Raw genomic sequence first — 20,196 nt, 5'->3', positions numbered from 1 at the left:
ACAATGGGGGATATATGTATGTCTCACAAATATGCAACAAAGACTAGAAGATTTAGGATCTTTGCTTGGAAGTGTTTACGTTGGTATTTTTATACCTCAGGTAGACTTCAAAGAATTGCTCCTCAGGTAGATACCAAATGTTGGAGGTGTAATGGAAAAGGAGGTAATTGGGAACATATTTTTGGGAGTGTAATGAGTTGGCATACTTTAAAAATTCCCCACAGACTACTTAATCAGATATACTAGGTGAGCAAAGTGGTGTAAGTAAAGAAATGTTTTTTTGAGCTGTGATACAGAATCAGAATTGCCTAGACACAGTAAGGCGTTGCTGAGTCTAATTGTGGTGGTTGCCAAAAATGCAATTCAAAGTCTAAACCAACTGTACTAGAAGTAGAAAATAATGTAGCAGAGATAAACAACTAGAAATAAGATATTTAGAAAAGGGTAGGAACAAATTACATAGAAAAAAAGGGGAATTGTGTTGACAGTACATGCAGAATAACATTTTGAGAGAGGAATGAGGTTTAAATGAAAGGATTTGAATGAGTTATATATTTGTGATGTATGTTTACAACTAAAATATGTCAATATGGTTTCTTGTCACTTGTATAAATGTATGACTGCCTGTGTCTTGAGTGATAATTTAATATGCACTATTGTACTATTTATGTCTACAGATTTATGCAGTACATTAACCACCTGTTGTTGAAATGACATCATGGAATTGTTTTACTCTTTCAGCAACTCACTAGTCATCTCTAGATGTTGCAAGGTGTTTAGCATAATGATTCAGAATTTTAGACCCCACAATTATCTGCTGCTTCACAACTTTGAGGGCACTTCCATAGCCACTTCTCATAACATCATAACCAAACACTGATTGCTTTCGGCACTTTGTAAGTCTCTGCATTAGCAAGGAGCCACTCATAATCCTTCTGTTCTTTGAGAAAACATCTGTACTGCAGTTCTTCCCAGATCAGAGGGCTTCATTGTAGAAATGACAATATAATGCAGCACTGGAACCAAATATAGGTCCAACAACACACTTCAAATGCAAAAGACACACTTTTTGCATTATAGTTTACAGTGCTTTTGAAGGGATTGGCCAACCTCTTGAAGTGCTCACTAGTAGCTGTTTTTGACTACCTTTATTGTATGTTCCAGACTTCTTTTCCACGCTTATAAATTCTGCTAACGATAGCACTTACACTGTTTCTTTTATTTTTCCTCATTTTCCTGTTTTTTTTTTCTTCTTTACCTTGTGCTCCAATACTACAATTAATGTCGTCTTAGGAGCGCTCTTTAAGTTTTGCGTGTGTTACTCAGAAAATTCATGTATTCTTGTTTTCTTAGAAAGAGCATAAATGCAATATATCCCATCATTTTTCTTCTTGTTTAAGTGTACATGTACTTCTCGTTTAACTGTGAGTTTTATTCTTAATAGATGCTTCCTTCAATTTTAGTGCTGCTGTTCCAGAAAATTTCATAAATCCTACAGTTCACATTGTCATATCACACCAAAGGACTTCTAAATGCTGCTGTTCTTTTATGTCATGAATAAACTTAAATTTTTAACAAGTAGACTACATCAACAGTTTCCTTCTTAAACCAATATATCAAAGAATACCTCAATAATGTATTCTTCAAACACAATTTAAAGTTCTAAAATTATTCATCCAGGCAGAATCTTTTCTTAGTTTTCCTTTTTTCTTTTAGTAGCCCTTTGCCAAGTCAGTACAAATACCCCAGACCCATAAATGCCCTCTCCACCCATTCATGATCATCTTCTCTGTAATAATTTACATTTTTCTTCTTTTTTTCACATCTCTTCTTTCAGCTTTTTGAAAGAATCTTTAAGTAATAAAACTGCCTTGCAGGTGACACAGTGGTTAGTATTACTGTTTCTCAGCATATCACTTTTTTGGGTCTCTGCATCATTCTGTGGCACTCCTACCCAGTGCCCACACCAGTTTAGCTAGCTACTTGTCATTCCACCACACCTCCTCCAATATTAGCTGGGGCCAGTTGTGGAGCTTGAGGGCTTCCAGGAGGTTCTTGGCTGTCATCATTCTGCAGGGTTTTTTTCTTATGCCATACCCACCATTCCCCCCTTACAATGCAGCTGACTGGTGATGACCAAGGGGCAGACATGAAATGGAGGTGTATGGCTTATCTCCACCTCCTTAGAAGCTCATCCATGAACTCTACCACCATTTACCCCTGCCCCCTTTTTACCTATTCTATCACTATGAATTATATTGTAATCTGGTGGAGTGATTTCATTGTTGTGGTTGCCTGGTTTAAGCCAAGTCTCTGTTAGTTTGACTATCTCAGGTTGATAAAAGGAGAAGGTCATGGACTTTGTTTAGTATACTTCTGACATTTAAATTTAAAATGAGGAGTGTGGATTTGTCTCGGTGGAGTAGGCTGTCATTCAGGTTGAGGGTTGGGGCTCCTAGATTTTGTGGACCTGGGTTTGGGTGTATATCACTGCAGCTAATGAGTTGGGTTCTGAGGTAAAAATAGAGTTTGAGTAGTTTGTTTAGGGTCTTAAAGTTCTTTATCGTTGTTTGAGACTGGTAATGTGATGGCTGTAATCTGTGTGCATAGTGGTGAATAAAGAAGGTTTGGTAGTGAGAGGGGACTAGTTGAGTAAAAGGGTGTGTTGTAATAATGTTAGTAGAAGTAGTTTTTCTTGGTATGTGGTTAAAATTACATTGTTTTTGGTGGTTGGTGATAGAAATTAGCATGGGAGGGTGGATATACCTAGGAGCAATAGTAAGAGGTGTATGTATGTGGGTTTGGGTAGTTTGACATGATTTGGTTGGGTTTGGTCATGAGTGAGAGATCTGCTTGGGATGGGGTGGGTGTGGTGGATGATGAGAGGTGTTGTTTGTGATTGTAATGTAGTTGATAGAAGACTGTGCTCTACAGGATGTGGAATAGTGGAAGAGAAGGAAATGGGTACAGGGGAGGGACAGATTCAGTGATTGGTGGTTAGCATGAGGGGAGTGGCTAAGTTTAGTTGAAATGTAGCACTAGTGGTGGCGGGTGGAAATAGGGGGCAGGGAAGGGAGCGGAGTGAGCCCAAGCACAGCGAGGGCGAGTGCAGCAGGGCTAACAATAATGCGAGTTATAACCCTGGGCTTACTTGTTTCTCTTTGTACACCAAATGCATCTTTTCATTTATTTCTGTTTACACCAAATGTGTCTGTTTGGCTGTACTGTACTAGTTTAATTTACTTATACTTGTGCAGTCACACTGAAAAGGGTCTGGGGAAGCTTCTTCACCACAAGCAGGCCAAAAGATAACTTTCAAAATGGCGCCACTCAAGGAGACCCACTAATACAGACTAGTTAATGTGCATAGGAGAGGAGGGAGTAAAAGGAGGGAGATACAAAATGGGGGAAGGTATAACCAGAAAAAGCAGGTAGAGATCTGGCGCGCCTCCCTCACAGAAGACTGCAAAGAAAAGCAATCAGCATAAGAAGTGGAAGCCTTGGAGCCGTAATGTAAGTGTAAGCAAGGAAGAGGTAGAAGCAGGAAATTAGGAGTGTAAGCAGTTAGTTGCAGAAACACTACTTTATGGCCTTGGTGTGCAAGTAATACAAAGGAAGGTAAATTTGTCTGGGGACAAAATACACCAAATAAATGGTACTTGCCTTACTGTACAAGTATTCAGTGTGGAGGCAGAGCTGTTTGGGACAAGATACAGCAAGTATATTGTTAAGTTATACCACCCTGTGGCAATAGACAAAGCTAAAGATGCCTTGTGTGTGTGTGTGTGTGGGGGGGATCTTGCAGGTGTGCACGCTGGCCAAAACAATGTTTAAAAAATAACTAGTAAAAGTAACAAATGTGCTATAAAAGGAAATGTAAATAACCAGTCACAATGTTTAAAACATAACTGTTAAGGACCACATCTGCTAATAATAAGAACTGTAAATATCTAGTCACCTATGCATACTTGTCTGGTAGGTATCCTTATTAAAAAGTGTTATTCTTGGCTTGCAATAACTGTAGGGAGAAACCGGGCCGTAGCAGTGTTTTTATCTGGCAATGTTGCAGTTGCTGGGAGAGGGGAGGAACCCAAACTGCGATGATTTAGGTAGACCAAGTGTGCTATGCAGACTTGTCTGGTAGGTATCCTTATTAAAAAGTGTTATTCTTGGCTTGCAATAACTGTAGGGAGAAACTGGAATGTAGCAGTAGTTTTATCTGGTAATGTTGCAGTTGCGGGGGAGACCTGAGCTGCGATGATGCAGGTAGACCAAGTGTGCTCTGCAGACTTGTCTGGTAGATGCCCTTATTAAAAAGTGTTATTCTTGGCTTGCAATAACTATAGGGAGAAACCAGACCCTAGCAGTGGTTTTATCTGGCAGTGTTGCAGTTGCTGGGGGTGGGGGGGTCCTGAGCTGCAATGATGCAGGTGGACCCAAGTGTGTTGCAGGTGTGCACACTGAAAAGTGTCTGGGGAAACTTCCTCACCACAAGCAGGCCAAATGATAACTTTCAAAATCAATGACTTAAACTGTATTATAAAATTTGTTTTTGAAAGTACTGATTGCTTTAAATTGTTACCTTGAAGCTTTTCACCCCAGTCCTCCACTAACAAAGTGCACCTGTGCCCAGTCGGACTTTCCTAGTAAACAAATGTCAATAATAAATTATTCTTGATGGATATAAAATAAGCATTTTGATTTGATTTTGTTTGAACAGTAGGGTGGAATGTTTGCCTTATCTCTTTTTCCATTGTTTTTGTTGCAATTTTTTTGTGAAATATTAAGGTGTTGCTTCCAGTCTTTACTGGGGCACTGGACCAGGCTTTATTAACATACGGCATATAGATTTATAGTGTGATTTAAAGCTGTATTGGACTTGAGAAGAAGAGGTGTTGCAGGTTGCATATAAACGACATCAGCATATGGGATGCATTTTATATACCAAAGGCTTTCTTGGCATTGTTGTGCTCTACGGAACGCCTCTTAGTTTGAGTAGATTGACAGCTCTGATAAGACATAATTGATGATGCCATGTAGGTATATCCTTGCCTTCCTTGAAAAAGTAAAAGCCAAATAACCTCAAAAATTCTGGTATTTGAACTCATAGTAAGAGAAATTATGCCCCTTGACCCTTTGCTGCCATTTCAAAAAACAGACAGGAATGGGGGTTGGGGGTGCTCGCCCCTTTTACAATAGTAAAGACTGCAAAAATGTTTTTTTCAAATAAACTGGCATGTTGCCTATAATTTAACTGTCATATTTCTGAGAGATTCACAGAGCAGTTCTATGCAAGTTGGAATTCTCAAAACTTAAAGATATTTGTAGTAAAACATTGTCATTTTGTTTGTGTGCTGTGAATGTTCTGGACAATATTTGTGTCTGCGTACATATGTTGGTATATAAAACTTGTGTGATGCAACTTCTGCTATGCATTTTTACATAAAATGAGAGAATAGGGTTCATATTACGTTATCAAAAGATAACGTAATCGAACTCTCAAAACATTGAAATGGCTGCATATTGAAGCTTTTATTGTAGGGGGCTGTGCCCCCCCACACCCCCCCGCTAAATATATATTCCAACTCGGAGATCGCACTACAGTGAGGAAAGGCAAAGATCCCAATCTTCACTGTACTGCGATCCCACAGTGCGATCTTCAAAATGCGGCCGTTTCAAAGTTCTGAGCGTTCGATTACGTTATCTTTCGATAACGTAATAGGAACCTGACAGAATAGCTTTTGGTGATGAAAAAAATTATTTATTAAGCTCTCAGAATTGCATGACTGTCTGAATATTTGACTGTTTGAGGCACAATTTCCTGTGTGGGACTTGTTTAATTGCATATGCCTGTGCAGAAGTACTATCAAATGAGACATTCTAATAGGATCATAGGTGGTTACTAGGCTAATGGCCCTATAGTCTTTACAAGCCTAGCTGTGTCATCCCGGTATTCCCTAAATGACCATGTTAGATGTTCTATATTAGCGAGTCAATGATCAGCACCAACTGCTCTTGTCCATGAGGGACATAGGTGCCACTCCTGGGGTGAATTTACTGTATACCTTCCAAGTGTCCAAGTTTCACTTAAATAGGGTCATTGAGGACCTTTGCTACACATGAATTAGGAGTCTGTTCCAGAGGAGATGCAATCTCTGGGTGACTTATCTGTCTCTCCAGTATGTCCTGTTAAAATTACTGGCTAGGTTTAGTTCCCTGGAGTGTGTGAATCTTGTCCCATTTGACTTGCTGTTGTGTAGCATTTCCATTATGGCAGGGTCAGAGACTTCTCTGTAGGCCAGGCACACCACCTCTCAGTAGCCAGTAAGATACAGAGTACAGTGACAGGGCTTTTCACCTACCCTCATAAGTCATGTTTTGAAGGCCCTGTATTTTCTTGGTGAGGAACCTATGTGGTCTCTTCAGTTGCTACAGGTGTCTGTTGAGATACATAAAAGGAGCATTGTACTCCATTAATAGTCTGATGAAGGTGGAATACAGAGGAGTGGTAACATCCTTAGTCCTGGATGCAGTGCCCTTACTTATGGGATGCAAAATGTAGATGGCTTTCCTTACCACTATGGACACATGGTGATTGAAATTTAGGTTATTGTCGAACTGTGTTCCCAAACCTCGCATCACTGGGTTTGAGTTTAGGGGGGTACTGTCTATATTGTAATTTTCCAGAACATCGCCTTTGTCAAAGGAGATAATAATGCACTTTTTTGTGTTTAGTTTTGAGTCCATGGCTTTGGCACCTGTCATTTGCCTGTGTTAGCCCCTTTTGTAATATGTTAACATTAGGGGACTCAAAGATTGCACCCATTTTGCACTTGTCAGTGAACTTGGTAATTTCGCCTGGACTTCCGAGAAGTAGATTTCAAAGGTAGAGGGCACAGCACAGATCCTTGTGGTACACCACTGATAACTGGCCTACTGGTAGAGATGGAATCCCCAACTTTGACTGCATGTGTTCTGTTGGTGAGCCAGTTGGCTAGCCATCTGTGTCGTAAGGATTAATTCCCAGCTGGAAGAGTTTCTCAATGATACCTGTGTATACCAGGCTACAATTCGTACCACACTTTTCGGCCACAAAACCAGGACCGAAACACTAAAGGTGGAGAAGTGTCCATATTCACCAAGGCTATTCACATCTCCAGGCTAGTTGCCCAACACAATGCATCTGAAATTCTCCAGGTGCAACTAACAATAGGTAAGACTGCAATCCAAACTGTAGCTTGCTACAGATCCCCATCCATGCCCCAAGATTCTCACTACACCTTTCTAAACATACTGGAAAATATTAAGATACAACCAAACACCCTAATACAGGGTGATTTCAACTACCCTGCCATTAATTGGGAAAACTGCTCAGGTACCAACTCCTTTTCCCAACGGTTCTTGGAATTCATAAATTCCAACCCCCTGGATCAACTAATCCATTGTCCCACCAGGGGCTCCAATATCCTAGACCTGGTCATTACCAACATGGGAGATAGATGCTCCACACCAGTGGTCACCCCCTCATTGGTCAGGTCTGACCATAAGCAAATCACCCTTGACATCCACATCCCACCCCACCCCCAGTAAGGAAACCTCCTTAAAAAACTTCTCCAAAGCCAACTTCAAGCTACTGAAGTCAGAAGTGACAAACTTCACAACACCCACGCAGATGGGATCTGGAAGTTCAACTGCAGAATCCTACACTAAGGCACTGTACGAGCACATCCACTCGTGCATGAATCGTGCCATCCCAAATAGAACCAAGATGCTCTTCTCCAAAAAAAGGAAGCCAATCTGGTGGTCCCCTGCTATAAACAAACTACACAACAGAAGGAAGAAACTGTTGCAAAAAAGAGGAAAATCCCAGGATGCAAAAAATCTCCCTCACCAGCCTCAGTAAGAAGCTGAGATCCCTCATAAAATCCTCAAAAGCTAGTTACGAAAATAAAATTGCCAAAGATTCCAAAGACAACCACAAGGCATTCTATAGTTATGTCAAAAATCTGCATGACAATGTTCAGATCTGCTCTGAGTTACAACAGAATGGCATTAAATATACTGATCCCAAGGATATTGCGAATATCCTGGCAGATCAATTTAGTGCCAGCTTCACCTCATTCTCACCCCCTAAAGGGCCCATCTCAATACTAAAAGATTGCCAAATTCCGATAATCACGGCCACACAGGTAGAAACCGCACTCTCCAAAGCTAAGAATACAGCATCCATGGGACCAGATGACATCCCAGGCTGTGTACTACATGAACTACAAAATGAACTGGCACCTCACCTAAGTGTTATGTTTAATCATAGCCTCACCTCAGGCTTCATGCCCACTGAGTGGCGCACAGCTACAGTTATCCCGCTCCACAAGGGAGGATCCACCTTGGATCCTGGGAACTACCGTCCCATCAGTCTGACAAGCCTGATTTGCAAGGGCATGGAATGCATTATCATGGAACTTATGAACAAAGACATTGGCAACCTTCAAACACTAGACCCCACCCAGTTTGGGTTTGTCTCCTGAATCTGATTGAGTCAGTCTCCAGAGCTGTGGACGAGGGTAAGGCAGTCCACACAGCCTATCTGGACCTCGCCAAGGCCTTTGACACCATCCCCCACTCTGGAATCATAGATAAACTTACTAAGCTGGGCATAAATCTCTACGTCACTCGATGGGTTGCTAACTGGCTTACTGACAGAACCCAGACAGTAAAAGTAGCTGACTCCAAATCCAGCTCCAGACAATTGACAAGTGGGGTACCTCAGGGTTCAGTCCTGGGACCACTCTTGTTTGGCATCTACTTCTCTGAAGTACAGGCCAACACTAAGGGACTCTGGCTAACAAAGTTTGCAGATGACTGCAAACTGGGAGCCATTATTGAATCCCCAAATGATGTGTATATTCTACAAAAGGGCCTTACAGAAACAGATGCCTGGTGCCAGAGCCATGGGCTCAAGCTTAATGCCAAGAAATGTATAGTTATCTCCTTTGGAAAAAAACATGTACCCATGAATTACCACATAGGTGGCAGGACACTAAACATCGAAAGTGTGATGAGAGACTTAGGGACACAGGTGGATAGTGGTCTCACTTTCAATAACCACATTGCCACAACAGTCAGGAAATCCTTCTATGTGGCACACCTCATCACTAAGGGCTTTTCATCCAGAAAAAAGGAGGTCATTGTCCCACTGTACTCATCCCTCATTAGACCCATTATAGAGTATAATGCCCCTTTTGGTATGTACCTCACAAGACATCTGCAACAGCTTGAAAGGCCACAGAAATACCTCACTAAAAGAATCACAGGCCTAAAGCAGATGCCATATACTGACCGTCTAAAAAAAACTCCAGCTATACTCTGTGGCATGTCGTCTACTCAGAGGCGATCTCTGCTTAACATACAAGGCCATGTCAAACCCTGAGCTGTTGGACATGCTCCACTTAAAGAAATCCCAATCCCTCAGAGCCACATGCTCCAGGGATCTAAACCTTGTCATCACAATGAACAAAACATGCTGGAGGGATAGGTTCCTGACCCAGAGACTCCCCATACTCTGGAATAGACTGCCCATACATATCAAGCAGAGCGCCTCTTTGGCCCTCTTCAAAAGGAACCTTGATGATTGGATGGGAGATAGGAAATTCACCCCGGGGATCATGTCAGTCGCCCTGCTAGACAGGGGCCTGGAGAAGTAAATATTGTGGGAAGAAATATCCAGGGAATTGTTATGGCTAAGCTTGCATAGGCCCTAGGGCCGATAGCCTAGTACCAACCTATGAACCTTTGTATACAATATTTTGCCAGTGCTGGAGAGAAGGTAGTGTACTGCAGGATATGAGGGATGCTAACATAGTTACAAACTATAAGAATATGGGTGACAAAAGTGATTGTAACAATTATCATGGTATCTCTCTTCTCTGTACTGTGGGGAAGCTGTTTGTACATGTTGTCCTAAAGAAGCTCCATGTTCTTGCAGAGAGAGTATACCCCGAGTATCAGTGTGGGTTTAGAACTGTGTGGTCTACCATAGACATGTTTTTCTCTGTTAGGCCACTACAAGAAAAGTGTAGGGAGCAGAACAAACCTCTGTATATTGCCATCATTGATCTGACCTAGACATTCGACTTTGTCAGTAACAAAGGTATGTTTGTAATTCTGGCAAAGATTGGCTGTCCTACATTACTGGTTAGCAGTGTCAGAGCCTTCCATGAAGGTGTGAATTGGACCGTCATGTACGATGGATCCACATCAGAACCTTTCGAGATTCTCAGTGGATTAAAGCAGGACTGTATACTGGCTCCAACATTGTTTAGCATCTTCTTTTCAGATCTGTTGAAATTTGCTTTTGGAACTGCTACAGAGGGTATCTTTCTCTGAATCAGAATGGATGGCATCCTCTGCAAACTGTTGAGACTTGGATCAAAGACCAGGGTGCTTAGGAGGTGTCTAAAGGAGTTCTTGTTCACTGATTTTGCAGCTGTTGTGGTTTACATTCATCAAGAAATTCAGTTACTCATGACTTCCATTGGGAATGTATGTATGGGATTTGGCCTCACAATCAGCTCAGAGAAAACCCAGGTGATGGACCAAAATGTGGGCAGTGAGCCATCAGTCATGGTGAATGACTATGAGCTGGAGGTTGTCCATAATTTCATGTACCTAGGCTCTACAGTCACTGACAACTTGTCGCTTGACAGCGAAATCAACAAGTGCACTGGAAAAGTCACCACAGTGTTTTCCAGGCTGACAAAGAGAGTATGGGCTAATAATAAGTTCAGTGTGCACACTAAGATGCAGGTTTACACAGCCTGTGTTTTGAGCACATTTCTGTATGCCAGTGAAACATGGACTGTGTGCTTAAAACAGGACAGCGGCTCAACGTATTGTTTGTGCTGCCTTAGGCCCATACTCTGTATCTCATTGCAGGACAAGTTCTCCAACAGCACAGTGCTTGAGAGGACAGGCACCACCTTTGTGTTCACCCTCCTGAAACAGAGACATATGCATTGGTCGGGTCAGGTTTCACACATGACAGATGGCCAAATACCAAAAGACCTACTTTTTGGAGAGCTGGAGTGTGGAAAGAGGCCAAAAGGACGATCTATTTTGCACTACAAGGATGTATGCAAGCATGACCTTAGTGCTCTCTCCAACATGAGCAACTGGTATTCTCTCGCCTCAGACAAGATTGCCTGGAATAAGAAAGTGAAGGAAGCTTTCACCATATATGAAATCACCTTGGCAAGGAGAGCAGAGGATAAGGGAGCCCTCAGGAAAATCTGTGCCCATGATAAAAGACCAACATCTACCTATTGCTGCCCAGATTGTGGTCCTGGATTGGATTGTGCAGCCACAGAAGATGCTGCTCAAATCAGTCTAATAGAGGCGTAGAGCCATGGTTCTTTGGGATTGAAGGATGCCTACCACTACATCCTGAGGAAGGTAGAATGCTGTGTAGGGCTAGGGACATACATGCCTGGGACAAGTCATCAGAGAGTTCAGTCATGTCTGTCTTCGTATAGTCCAGAGAGGTATGTCTCATGTCATTCACCCCAGCGTGGGCTATGGCAAAGTTATACTGGTATTTGTTATGGAGAGACTTGAGTGTGTGGATGATTTGACAGATCCTGGCACCTGATAGGCAGCTGACAGTGACCACCTCCTTGTCCATCCTGGTACGGGGGACATCTGTTTCTCATTGTGGAGTTGCCTATAACCATGACATTTGGTTTTAACGTGATTTGCCTTAGAGGCTTATTAGTTGAGACACTGATGTGTGTATTATTGTGTGTAGTAAAGTCTTTTGGCTCTGCAGTGCGTGCAGTAGGTTTCCGCATAGGAGGTCTCTGACCTCTTGGTAGGATTCTAGTTAGTACCTCCATGTATGTGGGTTTATGTGGTGTGTACTTGCTATGTGCGAGAGGTGAAGTCTGTGTGCTGACAACCTGTTTGATGTTTGGCTTGTTTTTACATGAGAAAATTGATTCCTCATTCATAGTGTATATACATCTCTGGGTCTATATTAGAACACCGAACTTTCAAAATTTCAAGTGTTCTAATATCGAACCCTATTAATCGAAAATTTAAAACATCGAACATACAGAACAGCAAATTTTTTCCTAGGGAAAAAATCTGCTGTTCCAAAACACATACACACAACGCAAGCACACCAAACAAACAGCAATCCACACACACAACTCCCTGGTCAACCTCAGTAAGAAGCTGACATCCCTCATAAATTCCTCCAAAGCTAATTACGAAAACAAAACAAAATTGCCACTGACTCTACAGACAACCACAAAGCATTCTATAGCTATGTCAGGAATCTCAATGGCAACACTCAGATCTGCTCTGAGTTACAGCATAAAGACACTAAATATATAGAACCAACTGATATTGCCAACATCCTGGCAGATAGGTTCAGTGCTAACTTTACCCCCTCTCACCCCCTAGAGGGCCCATCTCTATACTGGAAGAATGTAAAGTTCCTGTAATCACGGCTGCACAGGTAAAAAACACACTCTCCAAAGCCAAGAACACAGCATCCATGGGACCTGACAATATCCCAGGCTGTGTTTTACACAAACTACAGAATGAACTGGCACCCTACCCAAGTACCATGTTCCGTCATAGCTTCACCTCAGACTTTGTGCCCACTGAATGGCGGACTGCGACAGTTATCCCACTCCACAAAAGGGGAGCCACGACGGACCCCGGGAACTACCGCCCCATTAGCCTGACGAGCCTGGTCTGCAAGGCCATGGAACGCATCATCACGGAACTCATAAACAAAGACATTGGTAATATCCAAACTCTGGAACCTACCCAGTTCAGATTTGTAAAAGGCAGATCAGGTCTCCTAAACCTGATTGACTTCTTTGTAGCAGTCACCAAAGCCATAGATGAGGGTAAAGTGGTTCACACAGCTTATCTAGATCTTGCCAAGGCTATCGACACCATCCCCCACTCTGGAATTATAGATAAGCTCACTAAACTAGGTATAAATCCCTATGTCACAAGATGGGTTGCCAACTGGCTCACGGACAGAACCCACACTGTGAAAGTAGCGGACTCCAAATCCGACTTCAGACCAGTGACAAGTGGAGTACCACAGGGTTCAGTCCTGGGTCTTTTCCTGTTTGGTATCTACTTCTCTGAAGTACAGGCTAACACAGAAGATGAATGCAAACTAGGAGCCATAATCGAAACTCCTAACGATGTCGACATAATACAAAAGGGCCTCACTGAGACAGATACCTGGTGTCAAAGCCATGACCTGAAACTCAATGCCAAAAAGTGTATTGTCATCCCCTTTGGTAAAAATTCTGTACTCATGAACTACCACATAGGTTGTAGTCTACTTAATGCCGAAAATGTGATGAGACCTTGGTTCACAGGTGGACAGTAGTCTCTCCTTTGATAATCACATCACTACAGTTGCCAGGAAATCCTTCTACGTGGCTCACCTCATCACAAAAGGTTTCTCATCCATTGTTCCCCTCTACTCATCACTCATTAGACCCATTATAGAGTACAACGCCCCTTTTGGTATGTACCTCACAAGACATCTACAACAACTGGAAAGGCCACAAAAATACCTCACAAAGTGGATTACTGGCCTCAAACAGATGCCCTAAGCAGACCGTCTCAAAAAACTGCAGTTGTACTCTATCGCATATCGCCTACTCAGAGGCGATCTCTGCCTAACATATAAAGCTATGTCAAACCCAGAGCTGTTGGACATGCTCCACTTAAAGAAATCCCAATCCCTCCGAGCTACACGCTGTAGGGATGTAAACCTTGTCACCACAATAAACAGAACATGCTGGAGGGCTAGATTCCTGTCGCAGAGATTTCCCATACTCTGGAACAGACTACCTATCTACGTCAAACAGACCTCATTAGCACTCTTAAAGAAAAATCTTGATGATTGGATGGGAAATAATAAATTCACCCCAGGGATCACTTCTGTGGCTCTGCTCGACAGGGGCACAGGAAAATAATTTTCTTGGGTGGTGAAAGCCAGGGTACATTTTTGGCTAGGCTTATATAGGCCCTAGGGCCAATAGCCTAGTACCTACCTATGAACATACACCTAAACTCTTACACCTAACCCTACACTAAACTATGCATACACCACTAACTATCCACTTACCTTAACCCAAACCGTAACCCTAAGGTCCATCACTATCGCACAGTCACCTCTCCCGTGCCCTAACCCTTACTCACCTAACCCGCCCTAACCCTCACATCCACACAATCGCACACTTACCTGAACCCGACCCGTAACTTTCCACCACAGCGCTGAAAATACCAAAGCAACAGAAACGGACAACCAAATTCTTTTGGTTCCCTAGGAAAAAAAATTGTTTTTCTGTTTCTTTGATATTTTCAGCATTTGCTGAAAACGGGTTGATATTACAGCACTCAATTTTGAAAGTTCGGTGTTATAGACCCTACATCTCTCACGTATTGTATTTGTTTGTTTTAGGAGTAAGTGGTTGTCAGTAAACATGAGGCTACACTGCCTCAGGAAACCCATATCAATTAGGGTGGCCAGAGAAATGCTGAGAAACTGACTGTCCATTGTGGCAGTATTATATCTTAATTACTAGTGGGAAGTGGGCTATTTCAATCATGTTTTTCTGTAGGGTTAACCAAGAAGTCTGTTCTGTAGTAGGCTAGGGTTAAAAACCTGTGACAATGCTTCTCAGTATGCAAATAAGTAGCTTGCAGTGCAGCAGGGTAGTTTGGAAGGGTTCACTATCAGGCATCTAAAGAAAATTGTCTTTCTAAGTGTTTTTGTCTATATGTTTCGATGCTAAACCCATTGAGTGGTGAGCAGCTACATGCAAACGTGAGGCTTAAATACAGGCAAAGTCAAACAGTTTAACACACACACTGACCAGTAGGAAAGCCCAAAACTGAGCCTTTTTCCAGCAGTCCCCAACTCAGATGAGGCCTGGGCTACACATTTCTGCCACAAGGGTGCAAGAGGGCCCTCTTAATGTAAGATGACTGGTTTTAGTGCTGAAGTGATACCAATCTGTCTAGATTCAGCAAGTCTGTATCTAGTCTATGCTATATAAGGCGGAGGTATTACAAAATTCAAAGTGCAGAATAAGTCCGAGCAAAAAAAAAAAAAAACGGCAGTTTAGTTAAATATAGTTCACATTGTGCAGTGCAGGTGTAAAATAGTTATTTTTCAGTTAAATTCAGTGGATGCCTTGGATTTCTGTTCAGATGCATTCAAGATTTCTGGCTAAAGTCGCCAAGCTTTGAGCAGCTTCGGTAAATTGTAGTTTCTTGGCCATCTGCAACTCCAAGCTTACTTGCTATTTCTGAGTACATATTCATATTTCCTGTCTGGTTAAGCATACCGAGAACAAAGTTCCTGTTACTACAGGTAAGTTGGCTTTATTTATGCTCATTAAAAATTGCTTCTAAAAAGAAATTGTCATTTAGAGTTTCTGATTTTTGTGGATATCAAACTGTAAAGCAGAAATATAAAGATAACATGTTACTTTTTTCTACACAGTGGACTATCTGTTGAGCTGTCCATTGAGATGCCATATAATATAGAAAACATTGTCTGCTGGTCGCACAAGATTCAAATGAAGGTAAAGACTTCTTATTGCCTTAGGGAATATTTTCAGTATTAATTACTAGTACAGAAATAGAGTGCAGCTTGGATGCATCTGTGCAAACTAAAGAAGGATGAACTTTTCAGTGTAAGAATGTGAATTATGTGCAAGTGTCTGTGTGTACACAGGGGAAATGTAGTTAGTTGCATGGTGTTCTTTTTGAATTTGTTTTATTCGAAGCATAAAAAACAAGTTCAGTATTTGGAAAGAATGAATGGAAGGGGAGACGTTTTTACAAGGTTGCGGAATACCAGAGATGGGTGATTTTTACCTTTTTTTCTGGTGTTATATGATCTTGGAGATGGTATATTTAAGTTAGCAGGGTGTGGGTGTGAATAATTTGATTGAAAGTCACTTTCTTGATAAGTCCATATTTCTATTTTTTGTGTGTAGGTGTGATAATATGAATTTTGGAGAAAGTGACTTTTGTTGAATTACCAAAAACAATCTATGCACGCGCATATTTGTATGTATGCATTTATGAGTGGCATTTGTATATACGTTGTATATATACACACACACACACACACACACACACACTATTTAATTGTTTTTTCTAACTGGGAAAGTCTGACAGGTTCACATAGCCCATTTTCAGCAGAAGCCCATGGAGAAAAGCTGCATCGACTAGTAGATGTACAGTATAACTAACTAAGTGTAGACAAACTCCGGAGAAAGGGCAATGTACAAAAAAATAATGATATTCATTAAAAAATGGAGTAAACAGGAGCTATTATCTAAAGATAAAAAGTGTAGTAAGTTCTAAGAAGTGATATTGTGCACATTGCAGAACATCACTGGAGCAGGAAATTCAGTACTAAGCAGTAGAGAGTAAAGTAATGTAATAATTATATAAACATGTATGATGTATGCAAAAAAATAAAAAAAACAAAGTTGGGTAATGCCGATGTATTTTATTTATTTTCCTTAAGTACTTCTGGTTAGAAAAAAACTTGGTGAGTTCTTTCATCCTGTACATAGGATTTCATCATTTTTTTTCTTTTGGAAGTAAATACATCAATTTAATTTATTAAATAAAGGAATAATTCTGATGGTAATGAACAGAGCTTCACTGTTAAGGGTGAAAGTGCTCATCTGGTTAATATCTTTTATTTTTCAGTAAAGAGTATTGATCTCTCAAGTTATAAGTGCTTTATTACTTTAAAATCTCAACAGACACTGCATGAATGTCGTGGTTCATTTTTCATAATTTTAAGGAATATCAGCCAACAGCTTTGATGATTAGATGGTACCAATTTTTTTCCCTGTAGTTTAATTGTATATAATACAATGGGAAAAAAGAACAACTTCCACGATTCCCCTATTTACTGCAGTCTTGCATAGAAAAAAAAAAAGTGAGCGATTAGTTGATTTTCTGTCACACACACAGACTTTTTCCCTGTTTGGCAAAGTAAACTTTCCACCACAGGGACGTATTCCATATATCTGTCTTTCTATATATGTCTACATATATAGTTAGATATCATATCTGTGTGTGTATTTTTTATGCCACTGTTTTTTGGAGGGTGGTTAGTTTACAAATTACTAAACTGTACAGCACTGATGGCATCACTAGCTGTACTCAGAAACAGCAAACTCTTTTCTGTTGGTGCACTTATGTAACTGTGAAATAATGCAGTTTCAGTAGATACCTGTGTTATAATGCAAGCTGTTTCTAAATTGCTTTACAACTGTTTTTCATGCAAACCAGCTTATTTGCATCTGTAATGATCGCCTACATCCTACCTGGTGCACGGTGAGACATGCTGCTTTGCAGACCTGATATGCAGTTGTTTTTGAATCGAGAAATAGCTGTTTACCAGCGTTTTTCTCATACTAACCAGATGCGGTACAGACCATGTCTCTGACACACAGCTTTTGTTTGTGGATTCATAATGTCTTCTGGCCTTTGGTTTGCATAGCAAACAGCATTGCTGAGTTGATAATCACCCATTATTAGAAATGCATGACATAATAAAAGTAACCAGGTTTATGACAACCTTAGATCTTCTGGAGTGCAGCTGATAGCGAGTGATACCTATCCCAGCAGATACTACTGTTGTCCTACTCTAAATTGTTGCACTTCTGAGAAACAGTTGGCGCAGTGGGAACAGCAGCGTCATTTATATAGAATTATTAGCATTGTATCCTTGTTGAAGAAGAATAGTACTGTACATTGAAAAATGTAGAATAGAATTAAAAATGTTGCAGGTGGTTCAGGCTTAGTTACAGACCATCTCCATAGCTTCCTAAGGGGAACTCTAGGATGTTTCCTGTAACTAATGGTTGTAGGAAGACATACCTAGAAAAGTTGATCAGTACTTAGTGATAGGTGCCTTTTGCACTACTTAACAGATGTTTAGACCGTTGATACGAAAGCATGCTTTAACAATGAAAGGGAGGTCAATGCTAATAGTTTTGAACACTGACTATGATGACGTGTGTAATAATAATTATATCATGCAGACTTGTTTCAGATCATAATAATTCTCACATATTTTTTCTTACAGAAAACTCTGACCAAAGCTGTGGTTTCAATGCAGACCACAAACAATGAGCAGGACTTTATTTTGTACATTAGGATGAATGGATATTATGTGCCTAGGATGTGGGTAGAAAAGCATCCTGATGAAGAAAGTGAGGTAAGAAGTATTTTTATAGTTTATAATGACTGGAGTGAGATAGGCGTTATGAAGTATCATGATCTGTGTATATTTAAGTTTTTTAAGGGGAATAAGTTTGGGATAAGCTGGATCGCTTGAGTTATTTGTTTGTGATTGAAGTATCGATTTCCTACCAGTAACTAGAATAAATAACTTCTTTTTGCATTTTGATTGATAGAATAAGTTTGTAGGAGTTAGCATTTTATGTTTGAGGATAGGAGGTTCCATGTGGTTTTACAGGTTTGAATGTCATTTGCATTGATATCAGGATGGCCAATGATGTATTGGCTAAGGTTTCGTATTTGCCTTAAAATGATGGTATAGCTTTTAGGGAGCTTTAATTCTGTTCTCATTTCAGTAATAGTTTTGTTCTTGAAGGGAAATATATCAGAGATGGTTAGTTTCTTGAGGAATCATGTTGTTATTCATTTTGAGATTGGGGTTAAGGTGAATAGGTTGTAGAGAAGTGAATGCATAATAGAGGCTTAATGATTTGAACATCCTTTGTATGATAGTGATTTTATGTTTAGTGGTTGGGTGTATTTTAAGATTTTTCAAATTTTCATTGTAAAGGAAAGAGAGGGCTCTGGGGTTTATGGATATTGTTTTGATATAGTTGTGTAATAGTTTGGCCCAGGTTGGAGACCATTGTTATGGTGAAGGGGTGTAGTAGGCTATTGTTATTAGTCTGTTACAGTTTATGATATCGTAGTAGAGTGTAAAGTCCGGCAGCCCTAACCCTCCATAGCCTTTATGGTATGTCAGTTTATTATAACTGATTCTGACTGATTTTGGGGACCCGAATAAATTTGGAAATTGTGGAATGAATGGTTTTGAAGAGTTTTAGGTTGATAATGGTATTGGAGGCATTACATATATCTAGAAATCTATGTAGAAGATTCATTTTGATTCTGGCTATTTTAGCTAGGAATAGAAGTTGAAGTTTTGCCCATATTCTCTTCCTATTGTGATAATCAAAGGCTGATCTACTCTACATCTCCTGGAGCTGCAAGTGCACTTACAAGCTATGGTATTCACTTAGCTTCCAACTAGAAAAAATGGGCTATGAAAAGTCCACCTTATCTTGGAAACAAGCTCTCCTACATATCATCCCTGCAGGCCTGACTAAAGTACAAACATGAATATTAATAACACTAGTTTCTTTACTTAAATACTACATTACATTACATTGGAAGGATAGATCTTCACTCACATGGGAAGGTTTCAAACAATTAGCTACCAAACACCTACTAGCTCACAAATATTTAACCTACACTGAGAAATCCCATGCTCGCTTTACAGAATTTTGGAAATTCCTTTTTGAACATATTCTCGCTTGAAGTTGGTATATATAATTAATGACGGAATTTTGGCATATGTGTAAATAGTTCTTACTGTTTTGCTTTTATGTTTTATTATTCAGCAATGTATTCTCTGGTCATTTTACTACCTGTCTATTAATATTGTTACGTTTTACTGTATCTGTTTTCACCAAAAAGGAAAAAAAAAAAACTTTATACACAAAAAGTATTTTTATAGTTAAAGAACTCTGTATGCTTTCAGTATCAATTGGCACTTATAAGATACATAATTATTTCATACAAATCTATATTAAATTACACTGTAGATTGTCTGTATTCTTGTGTGAAACTATGTTCTGCACTATTTATCATCCATATGGGAAAATAGGCAGGTGTTCTTAAAGGCAATATTAAATCTGTTGTGTTGTAAGGTAAACCACAACAATCATTTTATCTTTCATATGGTGTGTATTCTGCTGTTTCAGTTATAGAATATTTATAAATGAAGTTTTTACTGTTTTTCACAGAACTAGACATGAATGATATTGATTTAATATTTTCAGACATGAACATTAAGAA

The 20,196-nt window shown here is 40.2% G+C and overlaps 1 protein-coding gene across 7 annotated transcripts in view; it reads left to right on the top strand.

Annotated features, from left to right (window-relative positions):
* The window catches only part of PARP4 (poly(ADP-ribose) polymerase family member 4), a 2,883,551-nt gene that overhangs the window by 1,140,770 nt on the left and 1,722,585 nt on the right, over nucleotides 1–20,196 (top strand). For all 7 annotated transcript variants that reach the window (XM_044073295.1, XM_044073293.1, XM_044073297.1 and 4 more), the window contains 2 exons: nucleotides 15,548–15,629; nucleotides 18,164–18,295. In XM_044073295.1, the coding sequence (XP_043929230.1) occupies nucleotides 15,548–15,629; nucleotides 18,164–18,295 (214 nt within the window). The remainder of the gene's footprint in view (nucleotides 1–15,547; nucleotides 15,630–18,163; nucleotides 18,296–20,196) is intronic.

The sequence above is a fragment of the Protopterus annectens genome, chromosome 5.part1 (genome assembly GCF_019279795.1).
Source record: "Protopterus annectens isolate FY-2018-M chromosome 5.part1, PAN1.0, whole genome shotgun sequence".
Lineage (NCBI taxonomy): Eukaryota > Metazoa > Chordata > Ceratodontiformes > Protopteridae > Protopterus > Protopterus annectens.
This window is presented reverse-complemented; position numbering and strand designations above follow the sequence as displayed.